The following is a 23,421-nucleotide window of genomic DNA, read 5'->3' as shown; positions in this document are numbered from 1 at the left end:
GAGCCAGGACTGAACCAGGTCTAAACCAGATTTAAATCAGGGCAGTGGAATTATAACTTGTTTCATAATTCACTTCACTGAACTCCACCCCTAAAGACTGTGAATTATTGCTTAGTTTTTGTGTCACAGCCAAATTTTAAGCAGAGCAAATGAAAAATGTATTTGTGCATCTTTATTTCATCAGAGATTCACAAACACAACACAAAATATTGACCTAGTCGGACTTTTACACAGTTCAAACAGAGCATTTTGATGGCTCCACACACGTCTCCATTTCTCCTTGGAAATACTATTGTTTTGCCTGGAATGTTCCACAAGGGGGCTTTAAACTATCCATCGTGCATTTAGCAGTGTTTGTTTCGAAAATACCTGAGAAAACCTGTATCCTTACTGCGAGTGGATTTGCCTACACACAGATCTGACCTGTAACTTTCACAATGTTTGAGAAATTTGATATTATGTCATTGTAAAAGTGCACTAAAGTTGAATATGTGAAGTACTGCTGAATTGAATTAGCCAATTCACTAAAGCTTGTATCCGTCAGAAAACAAAAATCCCTCAAATTTGTGAGCTGATGAAAAGAACAAAACATTTCCCAACAGGAATTGTACCTTAACCTCACACAGGTCCATGTTATTAAGAGTCAGGTAGTACAAATATTAGCTGATAAGGAAGTCATTATATATGGAAAGCTTAATACCACTCCTCTGACTGTACTACCTTATACCTATACTACCTAATAATAATATTACAACTACTACCTACTACTACTACTACTACTACCCCACATCCTTGTACGCTGGTCCCATGCACCTCTCTATAACTCCCCTCTCTCTTTCTCCATCTGTTCTTGCTGACTCACTTGTTCAGACCTTTCTCATTTCTCAAAGGACTTTTCTATCCCTTCTCTCTCCCTCTTGCTCTCCTTCTGACCCCCCCTCTTTTTCACCCTCCTTCTTTTTCACCCTCTCTCTCTCTCTTTCTCTTTCTCCCTCTTTTTCCTCTATCTCTTCCCAATCCATCAGTCCAAGTGTGAAATTGATACTGAGCCTTGGAAATGCCAACATCGACTTTGGACCATTCAAGAAACAAAACTATTGTAATATTTGACAACATGGCATCCCAAAAGTGTCATAAGCCTAAACATGATTTCAGTCAGTGTGATGCTCAAATGTTCTTATACAGGAAGGGCGTCTCTGTCCAGGAAGCAAACAGGAAGTGGAGTCAGGAATAGCCCCATGCTGCCACTTTAAAGTCCACCTGTTCCAGAGGCTGTCCTGGGCACCACCAGAGTCATTAGTCATTATTTTGCATGCAGCTGATCTCGACAGCAAATAAGTTCTATACGAACTACAAAACTATTTTAAAGCAGATCTATTCTGCAACATTTACTTTTCAAAGCTTTTATATTATAGTTGTTTCACTGTTTATTCACCAGAAGTTGGATTGTGATTCATTTTTGAGTCATCTTTAATCGCTTATTTTCAAGGCGCCATTTTGCTGATCTGCCCCCGTTGTTACCTCCACCAGTACACACCCACTGTGACTTACACCTCCCCCACTGTGACGTATGCACTTTTTTTTTCCCATTTTTCTTAATTGCTTGAAACTCTTAGAATTCAGCAGTGTGATTACTTTATCAGAGAAGAAACTTTTCCCAAATTCTCCATTGAACTGGGATGAAAGGGAATCCCGCTTAACTGGAAGTGCCACTACATAACAAGGTCAATAATGATGATTATGACTGCATTATAAAACTACTTTACCCACTTTAGTCACAATCACAGTTTGAAGACGAAAAAAATAATATTGAATTGTTAATGAACATGATCAGCAATACAACAAAAGAAACACTTTGCTTACACTGAATCCGGGCAGTTATTATACCCTCTACAGCTCAAATATGATCATAAATGTTCCCTTCTAGTACAGAGAAAAAGTAGCATGATAGGTATTGACCCTTAAAAAGTATTGTTCCATATGTCATGTAGTGGCTCTGACAGGCCTAATCACATTTTATATTCTGTTACTTAAAGGTGCACCTTGTAACCTGCTTGTCTCCATCTCCATTGTGAAAATGGGCTTGACATCCCTGAATTAGAGGTTCAGCTCAGTTTAATGCCATACTTTGGTGCGTTCCAGGCAATAACATCTCCATGGAGACAGGTAGGTGACAGACCCTTTACTAGAAAAATGACAGTGAACCTTTAATAAACAAATATAAGCCTACCGTAATTTGGATAATTTTTAGATATTTTTGTAGCCAACCCTGAACAACCAAATATTCAAATAACTTTTGACAGTTATCCAAATGTTATGAGACAGATGCTGGAGCCATTCTGTGGAAAGATTGCACAAGTTCTTGCACATTTTTCTGCCTGTTGTCATGGTGACTGCACCTTTCCCATTGTGGAGCAGAAGGTTGTTCTAATCACTTTGGCAACAGCACAAAAAGAGCAGATTTGCCAATGCCTAATACTACAAGATCTGGAGTAATTAGGTGTAGCAGTTCACTACTACTATCAACTGCACCTACACTACTACGACCACTACCATGACTACTTCTACTAATAAACGGCACAATTTTGGTACTATATTATTACCAACTACTATGACTAACGACTACTTCTTGGGGCCAAATGTCCATGTCAGATCTCTGTATGTGAGCAGGGTGGGACATATAGTCTGGCTCTTACATAGTGCTGTCTGGAAAAGCAGTATATAAGACTAATGCAATATTATTAATACTACAACTGCTACTGCACTACTACTACCACCAACATTACCTTTTCATGCAGCTACTTTAGTGCATCCGTACGACATCGTCCATACCCTCTGTGCTTGTAGCTTTCTGTAGTAAATATCTTTTAGTACACATACATTCAGTCAACATCGTGCATAAGTAAACCCATATAGTTTAACTGCCTAACTCACACGTAGTACTTTCAGGTCATAAATGCCGCTAACAGAACATGCAGGTTTATGACTGTTTCATGTAAACCGCTGCTTGTCACAGGTAGAAATACAGCTACCTGCTAAATGTTAATAAATCAATGTAGCTCATGAAGAAGAGTTTAGTATATGCAGTTTGAAAAACAGCTACTTTAATGCTACTGCTACAAAGTAAAAGTTAAAAGTGACTTGTTAAAATTGCACAATGTAACTGCTCGTCTCCATGGAGATGTTATTACTTATCCTGAAATGTTTCCTCGTGTGGCATTAAACCCATCCCCATTAAAGCACGTAGGTGACACCACCAGGCCAAGTTATAGGTCACTCTCAATGCATGTTTTTCCAAGATATTTTTCATGTAATGCATAACAGAATATAAATGCAAGATTCATACGTTTAATGCCTTCAGATAGAGCAATAACATCTCCATATGACAATCATTTGTTCTCAACAGAAAAACTGTTACATAGTGTACCACTATAGTGTTATTGATTAATATAGTAATTATTAACCCAGTTAAAATTCAGTCAAGTGCACAGAGCTAATAATGGTACTGCAGCTATTGTACCTACTACCGCTGCCGCCGCCGCCGCTACTGCCGCTGCTGCCGACGCCACGTATTGCTTGGTTGAGTGTTGAAACATTGACACAATTCAAATTTCTTTCACAATACTACAACAAAAAATGCAGCTTCTGCTACTGCTACTGCTATTACTACTCCTGCAGCTACTACTACTACTACTACTCCTACTACTGCTACTGGCTGTTTATGTAAGTAGCTGGTTGTTAATAGTTGAAATACAGTTAGCTGCTAACAGCTCATAAATCAGAGGGCCATATCACTTTGCTGTGGTGAAAGAGGGCCGTTATATGTATGTGAGTAGTTTGAGGGAGGGTCCCACTGGGGCATAAAGCTGTGGGTAATGTGATGGTTCTTATCACAGAGACCCAGGCCCGCTCCAGGGGTAAGAGGGAGGAGTAAAGGGGTTTTCAGGGTAAGAGAGGAGAGAGGGAGGGGGGTAGGGATCTGGTATGGTGAAATGAAAGAGTATTTTAGTAGGACTGTGGCAACATCTCCATGGAGACAAGCAAGTGACAGACCCTCAACCGGAAAAGTTATTTATTGCTGCTTTAAATCTCTTCAGCTCACACAATTCTGTGGTAAACACAACTTTGGAAATGATTGTGTAGTTTGTTTTTGTGTAGTATTGAGGTTCTGAAATTATCTTAAATGCACTTTACCTGGTTTTTACACTAAACTTTTACTTTAAAACTGTTTGCAGTGGTCCAAAGTTATCCCTCACTTACCTAATGCATTTGCAACAATCAAAGCTAACAGCAACTAGCATGCTTAAGAGGCTAAAACACTTATTTTGACCTGGAGAGCTGCTGTATGAAACAGCAGAGGCCTGTGTTTAAGTGGGACTGTGTTAAACAGGTGAAACGCTCCAGTCTGACCCAGATCTCATACAAGAGTCACATCATGTTTGCTCCACAGTCTAGAGATTCAGGTCAAATGTACTGCGCTCATTTGGGTCACAAATAAACAAATCTCAACAGATCTAAGGCTTACACTGCTCCTGGTTGGATCTGATTCAGACCCGGCTTAGTCCTGGTTTAGTCCTGGTTTAGGCCTGGTTTAGGCCTGGTCTAGTCCTGGTCTAGGCCTGGTCTAGGCCTGGTCTAGGCCTGGTCTAGGCCTGGTCTAGTCCTGGTCTAGGCCTGGTCTAGGCCTGGTCTAGGCCTGGTCTAGGCCTAGTTTAGGCCTGGTCTAGACCTGGTCTAGGTCTGGTTCCGTCCCGGTTCAGCCCTAAAACTGAGTAAATGACAGTTGCGTAAGTTTTTTGTTTTACATCTCAGAACTTTCTAAGCAAAGCAATAACATCTCCATGGAGATGAGCAGGTGCCGGACTCCCATCCCCAGAAAAGTTACACAGTGCACAAAATGTAATAATGCGATTAAACAACTTAATTTGCATATATTTGCTGATTTTGGTTGCATAATTCTAATCAGATCATAATGGAGAGGTCTACAGCCAATCCTCAGATTTTTGATACTTTTGACCAATGTTCCCTCTAATTTTTCACAAGTCTGAGCAAACACACAAACTCCCTGAGCGGTCCCATCGACCACTGTGAGCAACATCAGACCTGTGCACTGTGGTCATGCTGCATCGCATCCATCCAAGTTAAATGGTTTATTAAAAGAATCAAATTACTGCATTTACATTTCTGTTATAAGACTTTTAATTAAGTGCTTTAGCCACTTATACAATGAAAATGACAAAAATCTTGCTCATGACCTGTGTAGTATGTTAATGCTATTGGAAGTATAAATATTAAATTTTAACTATTGCAAAACATGAGCTTCCAACCAAACCAAGCCAACTGTAAACTCCAATGTTGAAAACATACTTCACATTTTTATGATAAAGCTCTGACTTGTATTATGAGTATAAGCCATTGTGTGAAGCTTTTGCTTGATTTTTACAACTCATAAACTAGTGACAGTATTCAATGACCAATACACACTGAGAGGAATCTGTATCTGCACAGCTGTTCTATTACTGTACATTTACATATCATATCAAAACACAATATATAATGTGTATTTGTATATAAAATATATTCAAAACAAGTGGTATGGGTCAAAATAAATATATATTTACAAACCACACACTGCAAACAGTGAACAAACACACATTTCAAAATGTAAACAAACACACACTGTAAACTAAAAATACACTGTACATGTGACAGTGTGACAGTCATTCTGTGACAGAGGTTGGAGGATCGAGTCCCGCTCGGACCAACTTCTGTCATTGTGTCCTTAGGCAAGACACTTCACCCAAGTGGTGTGTGCGTGATGATTGGTGGTGGTCGGGGGGGCACAGATTGGCATTAGCTAATGCTAATGATTACACATAATACACATTTGACCCACAAGTAAGTCAACAGCAGAATAAACCACGCTTACCGATCAGGAACAGCATCCAGTCCATCAGCACATAAGGTCCTCTGCTCCTGAGTCCACCGTGAGATCTTCACTCGGTTCCACAAACCGCTCCGGGTCCGAAATGCCTCTAGTTTAACTTGTACAAACATCCACAGTGTCCTCGGTCACGTACTTCCTTTGTTTTGTCCGTTTCGTCATGTTTAAAATGCAAAACTGCTGTAAAATCGGATCTGTGCCCGCGGGCGGGCCATCGGAAAGTTAAGGGGTTAAACAGCACTTAGAATCATTAGCGAGTTTTCACTCCACATCGGCCACATCGGCTAAAACTCTGGTAGCGGCGCATGAGGACGCCTGTCAATGACATTGATAAGCTGCGCAAATACATATGTAAATCACATAATTGGCTGGAGCAGCTCGTCCCCGGTCACACTCACTGACTCACATTGAAAAGTAGCGCAGAATGAATTGTTGTGTGTTTATTTTATTTTCAACTCCAGTTTGATTTTTTTGTGCGTAGCACAGATTTTCTGTGCGCGGAGACCGTGTCAGCAGTGTGCAAATGCGCACGTGCACAGCTTAGAGGGAACAGTGCTTTTGACAATACTAATCGATACTAAAGTTAGTATTGAAACTAAACACTCGTTTGAGCAGGTATTGATACTAAGAAAGTCCCATTCACAGGACAGAAATGAACCTTTTCTGAATATGTTTAAAATGATTTCTCTCTGTATCGTTCACAAGTATAAGACACATAGACTAGTATACACACGCATGCAAGCGCACACACCTGCACACTAGGGATGGGACTATATTAAATTTTAGACTCACGATTATCGTGGCCAAAATAATCGCGATTAACGATATTATCGCGATAATTATTAACGTGTTAACGTTCCGACGGCCCGGGCCTACTTTACAAATTTACAGCAATGTACATACACTTCTGTGTCACCCGCACAAACAATCTGCACATCAAATGAAAGCTGCGGCGCTCGTCTTTCTGGATATGCAAACCATTTTCACCTGCAATCACCACAGTGCTGACAGGAAAGACGTTTTTACAGAAAAGTCACAAAGTGTGAATTTGGACTTCACTTACCATTGAGCGCTCTGGTTCTGTCAAACATCAACATATTCACACAAAGTTGGCCTCATTTGTTCCGTAAAGGTCCAGAGAATATAATCCAGTCAAGAAATTATGTCCACAAAATAAGATCCTCCATGTCCAGGAAAGCTCCTCTGCTACAGGAAAGTACTCCAAATATGAAATCTGCTCCGTCACTTCTTTGCATTTCTTTTGTCGATTTCAGGCATAATAAACTTCTGACAGCACCAACTTTGTTCCCCAGTGCTAAACACGTGTGTTAGCTTGTGATTGACACCAGTGTTGGCCAATAAGGTGGGGGCTGTGGGTTACTGAGGCCGCAGACAGCGAATCAGTGCTACAGATGACTGAAAGTTTACACCCCACTCTTCCCCTTGTAGAATCAACCAATTACATCACACACATTTAGTGACGTTTTCTCCTTACAGCCAATGAGCAGCGGGACAGGATGATGTATCACATGGCATGGTTTTCCGTAAACAGACGTACCCGGAAGAAAATGTGTACTCCTCAATGCCATGCTGCCAAAATGGACCGGTCCTTGTTGCGACGGAAGTGACAAAAGTGCCCGTCGACGAACACTTAATTTTTTTAATTAAGGCACTTTGGTGAATTGGGGAACGAGTGGATGCAGAAATCTGTGCATAATGGCGCATTTTACGCACTGTTGTTTTGCGTTTTAAACATGACGAAGCGGACAAACCAAAGGGAGGACGCGACCGAGGACACTGTGGATGTTTGTACCAGTTAAACTAGAGGCATCTCTGACCTGGCAAAGAGTGAAGATCCCACAGTGGACTCAGGAGTAAAGGACCTTATTTTTTGATGGATTGGATGCTGTTCTCGATCGGTAAGCGTGGTTTATTCTGCTATTGACTTAATTGTAGGTAAAATATACCATGTATAAGAATTGCTTCTGTGCATAATGCACATTTGGACCATGCGCTCTGGCACATTTGTGTTTAGCTGTATGAATTAGACTTAATTTGTCTATTGTTTAAAAGGTGTTGTTTTATTCTGCAGTTTGCATTATTGTAGGTAAAAATATGTTCTATATGTATGATGTGCACACATTAGCGTCTCATCTGTGAGCACGGGTGAAGCGCGCGCTGGTACGTTCCTGTGGAGAGTTACGGATCAGACTTTGTTTATTGTTGATATCTGACAGAATATAGTTCAGACAGAGATAAGCACAGAAGCTACAAGTGTCATTGCTATGACAGAGTGGGCAAACACCACAAACTAACATCTAAACATTGTATTGGAACTGGAAATGTGAGGCAGTGTGGTGCCGTAAAGGCGATTATAATCGTGCGCGATTATATTTAAATTAAATTATATTAAAAAAATGCCACGAACGATTAATTGCGGACCTTATTTATCACGATTAACGATATTATCGTATATCGTCCCATCCCTACCGCACACACACACACGGACCACTATGAACCTACTGCACGCACAAAGTACTACCATTTAATGTTGACCATCATGTTTTATTGTCTAAGGAAAGAGTGTTTTTATTATCATCGTGGTATTAGGCATGGGACGATAGAGACATTTTATTAGGTCCGAGCCCATACAGGGCGTAGGGCCTATTGCTTACTGTTTTCACGAAGTTGCGCGTACAAGGTCCAATTTGGCTCAAATTCGAATCACTTGTAAAACTTTTTGGCCTAAAGCTACTCATTATGAACGAAACTCTATTGGCGCGACAGCGCCCCCTACAGAATAACAAATAAATTTGTATGGAAGGCTGAAAATTTTGTTTTTCCAAATGTTACCAAATTTGACACAAAATTCCATTGGGTCATCCCAATCAATAAAATCAATCAGACCCATGTGTTTTTTTGCTCCGTGCTGCCATGACGATGCACCAAACTGCCTATGTTATCCTAACGGGAAACCTCCCAATTTTTCCCATTCATGGGAACAATATTAGTTTCATGGAATAATGTGAAATTTGGCACCATGACTCTTCATGTCACCCTGATCAAAAAAGTCAATGGGACCCATGTCATTTTTTTCACTGGGTTGCCATGGCGATGCGCAAAAGAGCCCATGTTATCCTAATGGGAAAATTTCCAAATTTTCGTACATTTCAAAGTCTTGTAACGACTTATTTGCTTCATTTAGGAATGTGACATTTGGCACAGTGATTCTTCAGGTCGTCCCTGTCAAAAAAGTCTAGGGGGCCAAGTTTGTATTTTGCACGGTGTTGCCATAGCGATGCCTGGAAAAACCCATATTTTTCCATTTTCTGCATCAGTCCTTACACTGTGTGTAGACTTTGTTTAGTGACAAGTACAGCCCAAAGCTGCAATAACACGGACAAAACTGGCACGTCAGCGCCACCTAGAGGGAGTGCTGGGTCGGCCAAGTGTGAAGCATGGCCCGCGAGGGCCGTTCGATGCCGCTTGCGACTTTAATTGCAATTATTTTGGCCATGATAATTGGCACACAAACAATTATATTGCAATATAAGTTGCTGGTAGTTTAAAAATGTTATGGAATAAGTTTCATGTTTAAACAACTGTTACAGTATTTTATCAGTGAAAACAACTACGCTTTAGCAGATAATATTCTGGATCGCTGAAATTTGGGCCAACTCTGGGCCCCTTTGTCCCCCCTGTCAACTCACTGTGAATAAATAATTTTTTTCTGCACATTCTGGTGATATAACGGCGATTATCACGATTACATAAAATGTCACAAAAGATTATTGTCAATGATAAACATTATTGTTTATTGTTCCATCCCTACATGATATCAGAATTGGTATATAGTCTGTTCCATTGAAACAGAGTTTAACATGGTAGCATTGTGACAACACTACTCTGTCAGTGAAAGCACATGTTTTGGAGCAGACAGAAGACTTATGAGGAAGTCAGGAAATGAATATAGGAAGAAATGGTATTTGTTTTTATGAGACAAAAACAAATGCAAAATGTCCCTTGTAACCCATTTTATCTGGCATCCCAATGGTTTTACAAGCAACAACGTTTCGCTAACTCTTATTCAATCAAGTACTCACGATTTACAGCAAATCTATAATATAACAGATCTATTGAATAACAAGCTCTTAAGGTAAAATGCACTGTTTTGTAGCAGCAGTTATAGAAGCAGAAAGAACTACAACGACCATGATGCTTTGCTCTGTATACTCCAGGCAATGACAAGAAATGACTGTGCTGCTAAACTTGGGTTAGATCTGGACCAAAATTAAAATTAAACCAGGACTATACAAGGACTAAGCTGGGCTAAACAAAAGAATAAACCAGCACTATATCAGGACTAAAAAAGGGCTAGACCTAGACTATATCAAGACTGACGAAACCAAATCGGGACTCGACCGGGACTTGACCACAACTAGATCTGGATAAATGAACTCAGTTGTAAGGCAGGACTCAACAAGGACTATGACCAGGACTATGACCAGGACTATGACCAGGACTATGACCAGGACTATGACCAGGACTATGACCAGGACTATGACCAGGACTATGACCAGGACTATGATCAGGACTATGGCCAGGACTAAACCAAGACTATGAATAACAGGATTTTATTGGAATTAAACTGGGACTACACTGGGACTACACCAAATCCAAACAAGAACAAAGCCAGGTCTATGAAAGGACTAAACTAAGACCAAATGAATATTATAACAGAACTACACTCTGACTAAATCGGAACTAAACCAAGACTACACCAGGACTATGGAGCAGATTGGGACCGGGGGGGTTTCTGGCCCACATAATCCCTTCTGTGGGATTATAGTGCCAAGTCCGGACCAAAGACCTCAGTGTGAAATCACATTGAAAGTGACAACCAGACCTCTAGAGCTGGAATATTCATTATAATTTGAATGTTCACAATTATCAAAACTCGAATTATTTACAGATTATAATGTCTTCTTTGAAAACAAAATTTCCCTGTGTGTGTCAGATGCCCTCCCTTGTCTCCATAGGGTCTTATTCTGTGTAAACTAACTCTGTAGTGTAGACCTTGACAAACATGTTCTGAAATGTGTGGGATTCTTGGATTAGTCTAGTCCTGGCTTTACTGGTTTAGTCCAGGCCTAGTCGTAGTTAAATCCAGGTTTCGTCCAGGTTTAGTTCCGGGTTTAGTAGTCTAGTCTCTGATTTAGTCCCTGTCCAAGTCCTGGTTTAGTTCTGGTTTAGATTTCAGTCTTCTCTCACTGAGTCATATGGTATTGTTACAGTCTGAGTGTAAACTTTAAAATAAGGCGGAGTATAGAAAGACATTGTATATTTTCACGTTACCGCCCAAAGTTAAATTTAGCCTGAGTTTAGACCATATGATACAGAGCATGCAGTAAAAACACTTAACCCAGATACAGAAATAAAAAAATACCACAATGAATGAAGTTCTGTTGGTTTTTTCAAATATTTGAGGTTACTACTATTATTATGGTGAGTTTTGAAAATGTACTATTGTATTTTTAAACAAAGACAAAATAAAATTAAAGGTTCACTATGTGACTTTTCTGGTGGAGTGTCCACTACATGCTATGCACTTCCATCTCCAGTTTTATTTTCTTAATCGGTGATACTCGTAGGAATCGGCAGGTCATTTTGGTAAAAATTAAAATTAAAAATTGCTCTAGTGTGATGTACAGCTATCCATAGTGGGCGCCGACAGCATGCTGCGCTTTGTTGTGGTGACGTTTACGACGACGTCAGCTCCCATTGGACACCCCAGCTTTCAAACGCAGAAGTTAGCGGACTTGTTTATTTTATTATGTTGTTTTAGATGAATATTGTGATTTAAAATGTGCAAATTATAAGAATATCACACACAAACACAGTAGAGCTGATTTAGTACCCTTTGAGGCAGAGTAATAGCGTCTACATGGAGACAAGCAGGTGGCCGACCCTTCACCAGAAAAGATACACAGTGCACCTTTAAAAATGTAGTGAAAGCTTGGATTAAAATTCCGGTTTCTAGTTTCTTTTTGGTGACGATCCTTGGCCTTTGCTCAGTTGGCCTTTTTTTTTTCAAACCATCAGACAGTGGAATCTGTCCAGACTCTGAAATTGTCTTTAGATTTGAATAATTTTACTAGAAATTTAAAAAAATACATTTTAGATAAGCAAATGTGTTCACATTAGTCTGGTTCATTTGTAATGTTCTGTCTCACTGTAAAAACCTGCACATAATGATTTTTTATATTGATTTGGACTGTAGGAAACATACTGTACTGGACATGGGGACATTTATTGTATTTTACTGCTAATGTTAATGATGAACTGATCTTATAGTGTCATCATAATGACATGTGTATTTTAATGTGTGTCCCCCTGCCCAGGGACTGCACATGGAAGGTAGCAGTAGCTAAATCTGGTACAAATCATCTTTTCTTTTGTAAGATTAATGCATTTGTACATGGACAGGTCAACAATAAAGAAAGAAAAAGAAAGAAAGATGGTCTGAAGGTAGTAAAGGGGAAATACAAAGGAGGAAGTGGGATTTGCCAGTCAAATGAAGGCATTGTGTTGTGTGTAGTGATCTGACTAATGCACTGGACTAGAGAATACATGTTTGTGCTTGTTAAATATATATAGTTGAAATGCTGAAGTGGCATCATAGGATATATAATACATCAATATATATGTTATCATAGGATATTGTTCATTTCTTTTATTATATTATTACTGTATTTTGAACAATATAGCTGCACTTTTTGCTGATTCATGATTTTGTTCCATTTTTTATTTGATTTGGTCTCCATGTCATTTTTATAGTCCCTGGTCTAGTCCCCAGTCTAAGTCCCTGGTCTAGTCCCCAGTCTTAGTCCCCAGTCTAAGTCCCTGGTCTTGTCCCCGGTCTAAGTCTCTGGTCTAGTCTCTGGTTCAGGCCTAAGTAAGGACTTTTTCCATTTAAAAGATATAAGATTTAGTTTTTTCTGATGTTAATTGCTATGGCAACAGTCCTAACCCATGGACCTTGATTCATATGGATTAAAACCTCAGTGGTTTTGAGGCTCTCCTCTCAAACAGATGGACCAGTGTAATCCTGTGTGACATCTGCTAGTGTGAAAGCTCTCGTGAACACTCAGATATACTACAGGCCCTGAAGGGGACACAGAAGGGAGAGCTGAAGGGGAGTATGGGGGTCTATGGTAGAGAGTAATACATTGTCAAAAGGCATGTGCATTTTGTTTAATGTTTGCAAGTTATGCAAAAGCGAGGGTATAAGGTCTCGTTCAAAAATCAAAAAGAAATAAATGTTGACATCTTAAAATATACCAAAATTGACCAGGGTGTGCAAGTTTTACCCCCCAAGAACCATATTTGAATCGAGGCTGGACCAACACGATCATTGGTGTAACAAATGCTCATAATTAAAGTTCAAGTTCCTGTCTCCCAGCACTCTTCTGGCTCCTCTGGCTTCTCTCCCAGCACACCTCTGGCTCTTCTGGCTCCTCTCTGAGCACTCCACTGGCTCCTCTCTGAGCACTCCACTGGCTCCTCTCTCAGCACTCCACTGGCTCCTCTCTCAGCACTCCTCTGGCTCCTGGGCTCCTCTCTCAGCACTCCTCTGGCTCCTCTCTCAGCACTCCACTGGCTCCTCTCTCAGCATTCCACTGGCTCCTCTCTCAGCAGTCCTCTGGCTCCTGGGCTCCTCTCTCAGCACTCGTCTGGCTCCTCTCTCAGCACTCCATTGGCTCCTCTCTCAGCACTCCACTGGCTCCTCTCTCAGCACTCCACTGGCTCCTGGGCTCCTCTCTCAGCACTCCACTGGCTCCTGGGCTCCTCTCTCAGCACTCCTCTGGCTCCTGGGCTCCTCGTCCAGCACTCCACTGGCTCCTCTTCTCAGCACTCCACTGGCTCCTCTCTCAGCACTCCACTGGCTCCTCTCTCTCTTTGGTGCCAGAGTCTCTGCAGCTCTAACATGATTATCTCTCAACAAAGACATGTCTGTTCCCCTATCTCACTCTCTCACACTCTGCCCTCCTCTCCCTCTTTCTTCTCTCCCTCCCTTTCTCCCTCCCTTGCTCTCCTTCTCCCTCTCTTGTGGGAGAGCAGCCAGAGTGTTGTTGTCACACTTAAAGGCAAATCTGTTATTTTTACTCAAATCATTCAGTACATAATGTGTGTTATTGGAGTGTGGTTGACTTAAATGAACTTGTTTTAACAATAATAATGACATTTGTAATGTGCTTTACAGACTCATGGAAGCCTCTCAAAGCACTGCACTGTAGTAAGAGGAGAGCCTTTATTTGTCCCACAGTGGACTAACTCCATTGTTCCAGTGTCCCACAGTGGACTAACTCCATTGTTCCAGTGTCATTCATTCAGTCCACACTAAAAATACTATTGTAGCCACAGCTGCCCTGGTCCTAACCCCGGCTCAGTTAGGCCTGTCCTGATAATGACTATATCGACTTATTTCTGACTCATTATTGACACAAACTACTTAAATGTTGCATTCTGTAATTTATTTATTGGAGCTCATATTTTTTAACCAGGGATAATTCTGTTTTATGGTTTGGTTTCAATATCCATCCATCCAATCCATCCATTTTCTTCCGCTTATCCGGGGCCGGGTCACGGGGGCAGCAGTCTAAGCAGGGACTCCCAGACTTCCCTCACCCCGGACACACCTCCTCCAGCTCCTCCGGTGGGACCCCAAGGCGTTCCCAGGCCAGCCGAGAGACATAGTCCCTCCAATGTGTCCTGGGTCTTCCCCGGTGCCTCCTCCCGGTGGGACATGCCCAAAACACCTCCCTAGGGAGGCATCCAGGAGGCATCCTGAGCAGATGCCCGAGCCACCTCAGCTCTACTCCGAGCTCCTCCCGTGTGACAGAGCTCCTCACCTTATCCCTAAGGGTGCGCCCGGCCACCCTACGGAGGAAACCCATTTCGGCCGCTTGTATCCACGGCCTTGTCCTTTCGGTCATTACCCAGAGCTCATGACCATAGGTGAGGGTAGGAACGTAGATTGACCAGTAAATCGAGAGCTTTGCCTTTAGACTCAGCTCCTTCTTTACCACAACTGACCGATACAGCGACCGCATCACTGCAGACGTTGCACCAATCTGCCTGTCAATCTCACGCTCACGCTGGTTTCAATATTATCATCCTAATTTATTGTCTATATTTCCCTCAGCAATATATCACACTTCAAAATGTGTTATTTTGACAACCCTAGGCTCAGTCCTCAGACAGTGGAGCTTTGAGCCTGGGTTTTACTTGACTCCCTCTTCTCCCCCTCTCTCTCTTCCACTGTTTGGTCGTATGTATTTAGTGATAGTCTTCCTCTGCCTAACCCCCTCTTCTCTCTCTCTTTAGGTGCCCACAGATGTCTCCATGGGGCTGTTAGCAGAGCCTCAAGTGGCCATGTTCTGTGGAAAACTCAACATGCATATCAACGTCCAGACGGGAAAATGGGAGAGCGACCCATCAGGAACCAAGAGCTGTATCGGGACTAAAGAGGGAATACTGCACTACTGCCAGGAGGTACTAATATTAATATTATACTGTTAAAGTGTATGCAGCAGGTTTCATGTTTCATGCGGATATATTGTTAAATGCCAAGGAGAAGAGGCTGGTCTAGTGTCCTCTGCTAAATATTTATCAGAGTTTTACTTCAGTTAAGTGGCAGTTTGTGGGGAAAAAATTGGAGAAGAAAAGTACAAAAATACAGGAAGTAGCGTTGAGTTGTAAAACAGAATCCCTCTGTCTGTCAACACAGAAAACTCCATCCAAAACAGAACACACAGAACATGTTTTAAAAGATGAATTAAATAAAATGTCTAAATTATACAATAGATATGATTAGGTAAGTCCTGACCCTTGTTTATATTATGGTTGCTAGGTCATGGAATTATCTCTAGGTGTGCAATATTGCCCAACCAGGAAGTAAAAGTATAACCCCCTAGTTTTGTAAAATCTTGAATATATTGATGTTTAGTATGTTTTAGTGTGAGCAGTCTAACCTGTCATGCAAATTTTGGAACTATAATACTACCATAATACTGCATCAGGACTAAACGGTATAAAACAGGAATGGGAAATGTATTACTTCAAATATCAGTTTAGGTCATATCTGGTTTTCCCCGATATCAGTATCTGGCCGATATTTGACACAGATATTATTCCCCTGTGTGTCCATGTGTCCTCAGTGCATCACATTTGTCTGTGATTTGATATAGAATAAATAAAACATACATAAAAGTGCACTTTGTACCATGTTTATAACCCTGATTTTTGTGTTCACCTTGATACTTCTTATCTGGACTTGAACAAGGACTTCAGAGTCTGGGAACAGACGCCAAGGTTTTACAAGAGAATTAGTTCAAGTGTATTTATATCGCACATTTAAAACAACTTCAGTAAGTGCTTCATATAAAAGTTAACACAAAACAAATATACAGATCACACGACACAAAGGAAATAACAATAAAATGCCAACATATCATATTAAATGCCAGGGAGAAGAGGCAGGTTTTCCTGTGTATAACTTGTGCCTGTTATGCTGTTGTCCATTTGTTGTGCAAAGAAAAATCTAAGTTCACCCACTCCCTATTAGGCATTTGTGGCACGATTTTCATGGCCTAAGTAATTGCGGTTAATAACACAATAATTAATCAAATTAGTAACTTATGTTATTTTAATTCAATTCAATTTGTTTTTGTGAAGTCCAAAATCACAACAGCAGTTGCCTCTTAGGGCTGAACATGAGAATTGATTCAACCAACAGAAGTTTAAAACGTCAAAAAAGAAACATTGGTCATTAACAGACAAGGAAATTAATCAATAGAAAACAAGCAAATGGATAATTGTCCCAGAGCGCCCCCTGTCCTTAGACCCTGCTACTCGGCAAGGAAAAACAAAACAAAAAAACAGTGGGAAATGGAGAGAGACCCATCCACATATTATTAATACGTTTTTTGTTCAAACTACTGTTATAGAAGTGTACTTTGAAAAAAACAAAAAATATAGAAGAGAAACCCATTCTTAAGTCAGACCTATTCTCCAAAATTGTCTGTTCAGAACTTTGGACTATGTTATAGCTCATCATTTACTTGTATTTGGAGTGATTCGTGTTTGAGTAATCTTTAATCTCTTATTTTCAAGTTGACACATCGCTGATCAATACCTGTTTTAACCGCCACCAGTACGCGCCCACTGTGACGTACGCGCCCACTGTGACGTACGCACCCACTGTGACGTTCGTATGCGCCCACTGTGACATACGCACTTCCTTCTCCAGTTTTACTTTCTTAATCGCTCGTAGGATTCAGCAGCGTCGCATCGTTGTTTTGGCACAAGTGCAAAAAATGGGCTACTCTAGTGTGATGTGCAGCTATCCATAGAGGTCGTAGCATTTATTAAGTTGATTTAAATATTGTGATTTAAAATGTCCAAATTCTAAGATAATGATCCATACATGTCATAGATTATGACTATAGAGACACACGCATAATAGGGCTGATTCAAGTATCTTTTTTCATCACAGTTTAATGGCACTTATCTTATTTTCACTATTTTACTAAATGTTCCACAAACAATTCTTGTCTATCCTTATTCTCTTGATAAATGAAATCACTGTTATTGTATTGTCCCATCCCTCTTCACTATTAACTCCTTGGGCATTCAGGTGTACCCAGAGCTGCAGATCACAAACGTGGTGGAGGCCAATCAGCCTGTATCCATCCAGAACTGGTGTAAGAAAGGCCGCAAGCCGTGTCGGTCGCACCTGCACATCGTGGTACCCTACCGCTGCTTAGGTACGTCCATAACTATTACACCAGATGCCCTACCACTGCTTTGGTATGTACAATACTATGTTCTACCCTTGCTACTGTTGTTGCCTGTATGATTGTACAAGACTACTGCTCTGGTCTTTGGATAGATTGTTGTTAATGAAAACCGGATCTCTGTGGTCAGTTTAGAAGGGAGTAAAAACAGTTGTGCGTCAGCCTTTTTTAAGAACAACTGCTATACTCAATAACTATAAATTTAAAGGTAAGTAATTGCAATTACAAGGCTAGAGTTTTACTCAATTACAAGTACATGTTTAAGAATCTTTTCAAAAAAGTACAATTGACAAACTAGACAAACCTGATGTGATGTGCAATCATCTCATTTGTGGGACGTTGATTGTGTTGTGATAATGCTCTGAAGGGGGAGTGATTTAATGGGGAGAGCAAAGGGAGCGGAGACTCAGAGCGTTAAAAATGAAAGTGAAACATAAAACATGTTAATATGTTGTTTTGGGTGAATATAGCATTTTCAAAACAAAAAAGGTAAGATTGTGATCTAAATGTTTTGTGTTAGCAGTTAATACCCAATACAAGTAAAATACCCCTTGTTTAAAGTAACGTGTTAGTAATTGGTTACTTGTACCACCAAATCTGACTAAGGACTCTTAACACATTTTGCTGCTGATATGCATTTTATCAAAACTATGAAGTGATTTTCTCAGTGGGAGAATCTTATAAAGCCTGTTTGATTTTCAGTGGGGGAATTTGTCAGTGACGCACTGTTGGTCCCAGACAAGTGCAAGTTCCTCCATCAGGAAAGAATGGACCAGTGTGAGAGCCACCTGCACTGGCACACAGTCGCCAAAGAGGTCAGTACTGTGCACAAATAAAGAATACATCATTTAGTACAGTATTTAAGTAAAAGTAATTGAGTTTAGCCCCGGTGTAGCCCCTGGTTTAGTCCCTGGTTTATAGTCCTGGTTTAGTCTTTGGTTAGTGTGGGGAAGCTGGCCCGAGTGATCAAAATAGGAGGCAGACTCAAAAGAAGTCCCATTAAACACATTTATTACCCGTGCAGTGGTACACCGTGGACAAACAAAAATAATACATATGTACAAAAATTAACGGTGCTCAACAAAAAACTAAGCAACCAAACTTAAGCAACTGAAACAAAAGCCACGTGTACTCTGGCTACACAGGTGTCCCCTATCTGGCTAATTGGCCAGACTAATATACTTCCCTGTACTGGAAGCCCCTCCCCCGGTCTACTCCATTTCTTGTCCAGGGGGCGGTGGGAGTATCATAAACACTATATTGCATAAAAACAGCTCTCGGGCCCGAGTCCTTTACCAAAAGTGTTTAACTAAACACAATATAAACACTTAATTCCAGAAATGAAAATATACAAAACATTAACACAAAGAAATAAACAAACTTAAGCCAGTTTTTCCCCCTCCACATGGTCCGGCCCACGACCCCACTCAAGCCTATAAAATGGCCGACATAGGGCACGCCCCCTCTTTGTCTGGACCATGTGGAGATACAGGTAAGATGATTATTGACTGAACTGAATAGACGCATTTAACTAAATAAAATATATTTAACTAACAAATGTGTGGTGCTTTAAACTGATAACAAAACAAAACAAACCCGGGATAGTTATATTTTGTTGGGTATTGAAGTTATTGAAAATGAACAAAGATGTGCAAACCAAATCATAATACTATTAAAAAGGGACAAAGGCCCACTTTGTCACAGTTAGTCCCTGGTTAAGTCCCTGGTTTATAGTCCTGGTTTAGTCCCTAGTTTATAGTGCTGGTTTAGTCCCTGGTTTATAGTCCCTGGTTTAGTCCCTGGTTTAGTCCCTGGTTTAGTCCCTGGTTTAGTCCCTGGTTTAGTCCCTGGTTTATAGTCCTGGTTTAGTCCCTGGTTTATAATCCTGGTTTAGTCCCTGGTTTATAGTCCTGGTTTAGTCCCTGGTTTATAGTCCTGGTTTAGTCCCTGGTTAGTCCCTGGTTTAGTCCCTGGTTTATAGTCCTGGTTTAGTCTCTGTTTCATACTTTCTTTTAGTCCTGGTTTAGTCCCTGGTTTATAGTCCTGGTTTAGTCCCTGGTTTATAGTCCTGGTTTAGTCCCTGGTTTATAGTCCTGGTTTAGTCCCTGGTTAGTCCCTGGTTTAGTCGCTGGTTTATAGTCCTGGTTTAGTCCCTGTTTCTTTATTTTAGTCTCTGGTTTAGTCGCTGGTTTATACTCCTGGTTTAGTCTCTGTTTCATACTTTCTTTTAGTCCTGGTTTAGTCCCTGGTTTATAGTCCTGGTTTAGTCCCTGGTTTAGTCGCTGGTTTATAGTCCTGGTTTAGTCCCTGTTTCGTACTTTATTTTAGTCCCTGGTTTAGTCGCTGGTTTATACTCCTGGTTTAGTCTCTGTTTCATACTTTCTTTTAGTCCTGGTTTAGTCCCTGGTTTATAGTACTGGTTTAGTCCCTGGTTTATAGTCCTGGTTTAGTCCCTGGTTAGTCCCTGGTTTAGAGGAGAATAGGAGGGTATCTGACACAGATAAGATGAGAGGGTATGTGTCTCCATGGAGATTAGTTATTGCTACCTAGAATATTCCACAGTATGGCATTATCTCCATGGAGACATATGGGGAGCACTACCAAGTTACAGGTCAGATCTGGGGTGGGTTAGGGGTGAGCTCACTCACAATGAATAATATTTTTCAAGGTATTTTAGGAATGCTACATAGATATATATTCACTTTAGTCTCAGAGTTGTGAAAAGTGCTTATAAACTCATCATGGTGAATAAATAAGATGCTCAGAATGCATAAGGTCAGATGAAGAACTTTGGACCTCTGCACACCGTTTAAAATGAACAAGTTCTGTTTTCCTGTTTTTATGACAGTAAAAAACAGGTACATTGCCTTTAACCATAATAAACTTTTACTTTGTGTGTTTACAGTCTTGCGGGGACAGAACCATGAACCTCCACGACTACGGGATGCTGCTCCCCTGTGGCATCGACCGCTTCAGGGGTGTGGAGTTTGTGTGCTGTCCTGCCAAAGCAGAGGAGGAGGATCAGAGCGTTGAACAGGAGGCAGATGATGGAGATGTGTGGTGGGGAGGAGCAGAGACAGACTACTCAGACAACAGGTGGCTTTATTCTCCGGTTTACTCCATGGTTTAGTCCTGATTCAGTCTTGGTCTTGGAAAAATAAATCCCTATAATTGAAATAACTGTATTTTCTTTTCTTGTAGCATGGTGCGTGAGCCTGAACCAGAGCCAGTGGAGACTCCACAGCCAAAAGAGGAGCCCAAACCTTCAGTGATCGAAGAGGAAGATGACGAACCGGAAGTGGTGACCGAGGAAGACAATATGGCTGCCGTGGAGGAGGAAATGGACGAGGATGTCGAGTTTGACCAGGACCAAGATGGAGACGGCGAGAACGACCAGGAAGTAGAGGTATATGAGTAAATACAATTTTAAAAAAAACTATTATTAGTCAACGAAAATACTGCTGGTAATCTAATGTCTTCTTTGAGAGCTAAGTGTCCCTGTATCTCCATGTGGCCTTATGCTTGTAGAGGTCAAAACTACAGGGTTAGATTTTACACAGAATATTCTGAAATGCACGGGATTCTTGGATTGGTCTAGTCCCTGGTTCAGTCCCTGGTTTAGTTCTGACATTTAGTTCTGACATTTAGTCCTGACATTTAGTCCATGGGTTTAGTCCTGGTTTAGGTTTTGGTTTAGCCATAATATGTTTATACAAAACATTAAATTGCTAGTGCTCATACTTATAAACAGTGTTGGGGAATAACGGAGTTAAACTATAACGGCGTTACTAACTGCGTTACTTTTTCAGTAACGGAGTAATCTAACTAATTACTTTTCCCAGCGTCCTAATGCCGTTACCGTTACTGACAATAAAATGTAGCGCGTTACTTTTAATTGAGTTCACTCTGCTCTTCATCAGAGTCTCTCAGCCAAGGAGCTGCAACGCTGTTGTGTTTCTGTGGTGAAAGAGGAGGCTGGGGTGAGATAAAAGGTTTGTTTGAGATGAGGCGGGAGCAGATACGACGGCGTTGATCGGTGCGCGGTGCATGCCGCTTAGTTTGTGTCCAAGATGCCACCGACTTGCTCTGACATGGCGCCGGTAACGGGAAGTTTTTGAGCGAGGCGAGCGCAGCAGCTCTCCACTGACTGTGGCCGCCTGCATGGACTACAAACGCTTAATGCATGATGGGAAATGATGTCCTGTCCACACAGGCATTCACAGCGGATTGGGTTCGAGTTGTGTTTTGATCAGAAACATGACTGTGTTCTTCTAAAGAGGAACAGGCTCAGATCAGAGGTGATTAATATTTGAATACTGGGCAGCGAATTACAGTGCGTGGCCAGAGAAGCTTAAAGGTTTTGTCTTATTTTACATGATTTACATTTGAATGCCTTAGTTTTGCAAAACATGGTAATGAATCTTTTCAGTATTATACTGAAAGCACTTTATTGTTATTGTTTATTTTAATGAAGAAAATACTTGAAGTACAGTTGTCTGAAATTATGTGACATGTTGATTTATTTGCACTTCAAATGACATGTATTATATTTATTTTTTATTTTTGATAAATTCTATAATTTACTTGGAAACAAATGCAATATAATTGCAATGTGTTAAAGTAAAATAAATGTTAAAGGTTCACATCTGTTGTGTTTTTATTGTTTTAACATAATAAGTAACGCAGAGTAAAGTAATGCGGAGTAGTTATTTTGCCTAGTAACTAGTTACTTCTCCCACAAAGTAACTGAGTTACTAACTCAGTTACTTTTTGGGAGAAGTAACTTGTAACTATAACTAATTACATTTTTGAAATAAGATGCCCAACACTGCTTATAAATGCATTGTTTTGTTGCAGCATATCTAAAAATATACATTCGAATATTGCTTTTTTGTCTCTTTTCCCCACCTCACCAGGACGAAGAGGAGGATGAGGAGGATGACGAGGCCGATGAAGATTTTATTGAAACGATGGACGACGATGAAAAAACTACAAACATTGCCATGACAACAACTACCACAACTACAACAGAGTCTGTGGAGGAAGTGGTGAGAGGTGAGATTTAAATTGTGTAAATTGACTTTTGACCCTCAGAAGTTCCTGTAGTTTGAGGACTTGTGCAAAATGAAGCACTTACTTATATCAGGAGTGTGCAATCAATCGAACTGAACTGAGATGAAGACTGACTCCTTTGTTATGGTCAGTGATCAGCTCGGGTCTTTTTAATGGAGAAATCTTAAGTCAATCTGGTGAGTAGAAGCATTTGTTTTGGAGCTCAAATTCACTGATCAAAAGTCATAAATGAATGTTTGCTGAGGAAATGTTGAAATAATATATAGAATGTTTTTTATTATCATGGGATCAGAATCGGTTTTGAGTATTGAGTCTTGCCTGGCAAATCCACTGATTGATATTTCTTATCAGTCTGGTCCCATGTCCTCTGTTCCGTCTCAATCCCAGTCAAACGTGATTGTCCAATCAGATTCGATGTGAAATGTCACCTATGATTTATAAATAAAATCAAATGATCTCGCCTCAGATTACCAGTGCTTCCCTCACTGATTGGTGTTTTTCAGCCCCCTGCAATATTTTTTTTTTCCTTTATTAATTCTCATATCG

At 40.6% G+C, this 23,421-nt stretch overlaps 2 protein-coding genes across 3 annotated transcripts in view; both read left to right on the top strand.

The window, feature by feature from the left end:
* Nucleotides 1-15,654, top strand: part of LOC117384147 (A disintegrin and metalloproteinase with thrombospondin motifs 5) — a 106,410-nt gene extending 90,756 nt beyond the window's left edge. Inside the window, 1 exon segment of the mRNA XM_033981434.2 lies at nt 15,634-15,654. The gene's annotated coding sequence lies outside the window, so the exon portion shown is untranslated.
* appa (amyloid beta (A4) precursor protein a) overlaps nt 1-23,421 on the top strand; it is a 67,463-nt gene that overhangs the window by 18,189 nt on the left and 25,853 nt on the right. For both annotated transcript variants that reach the window (XM_033977750.2, XM_033977758.2), the window contains exons 2-7: nt 15,332-15,499; nt 17,643-17,772; nt 18,505-18,617; nt 20,708-20,898; nt 21,004-21,208; nt 22,719-22,857. In XM_033977750.2, coding sequence (XP_033833641.1) covers nt 15,332-15,499; nt 17,643-17,772; nt 18,505-18,617; nt 20,708-20,898; nt 21,004-21,208; nt 22,719-22,857 — 946 coding nt within the window. The remainder of the gene's footprint in view (nt 1-15,331; nt 15,500-17,642; nt 17,773-18,504; nt 18,618-20,707; nt 20,899-21,003; nt 21,209-22,718; nt 22,858-23,421) is intronic.

Source organism: Periophthalmus magnuspinnatus, chromosome 2 (genome assembly GCF_009829125.3).
Source record: "Periophthalmus magnuspinnatus isolate fPerMag1 chromosome 2, fPerMag1.2.pri, whole genome shotgun sequence".
NCBI classification, from domain to species: domain Eukaryota; kingdom Metazoa; phylum Chordata; class Actinopteri; order Gobiiformes; family Gobiidae; genus Periophthalmus; species Periophthalmus magnuspinnatus.
Note: the sequence above shows the minus strand (reverse complement) of the source record. Positions and strands in the feature narration are given on the sequence as shown.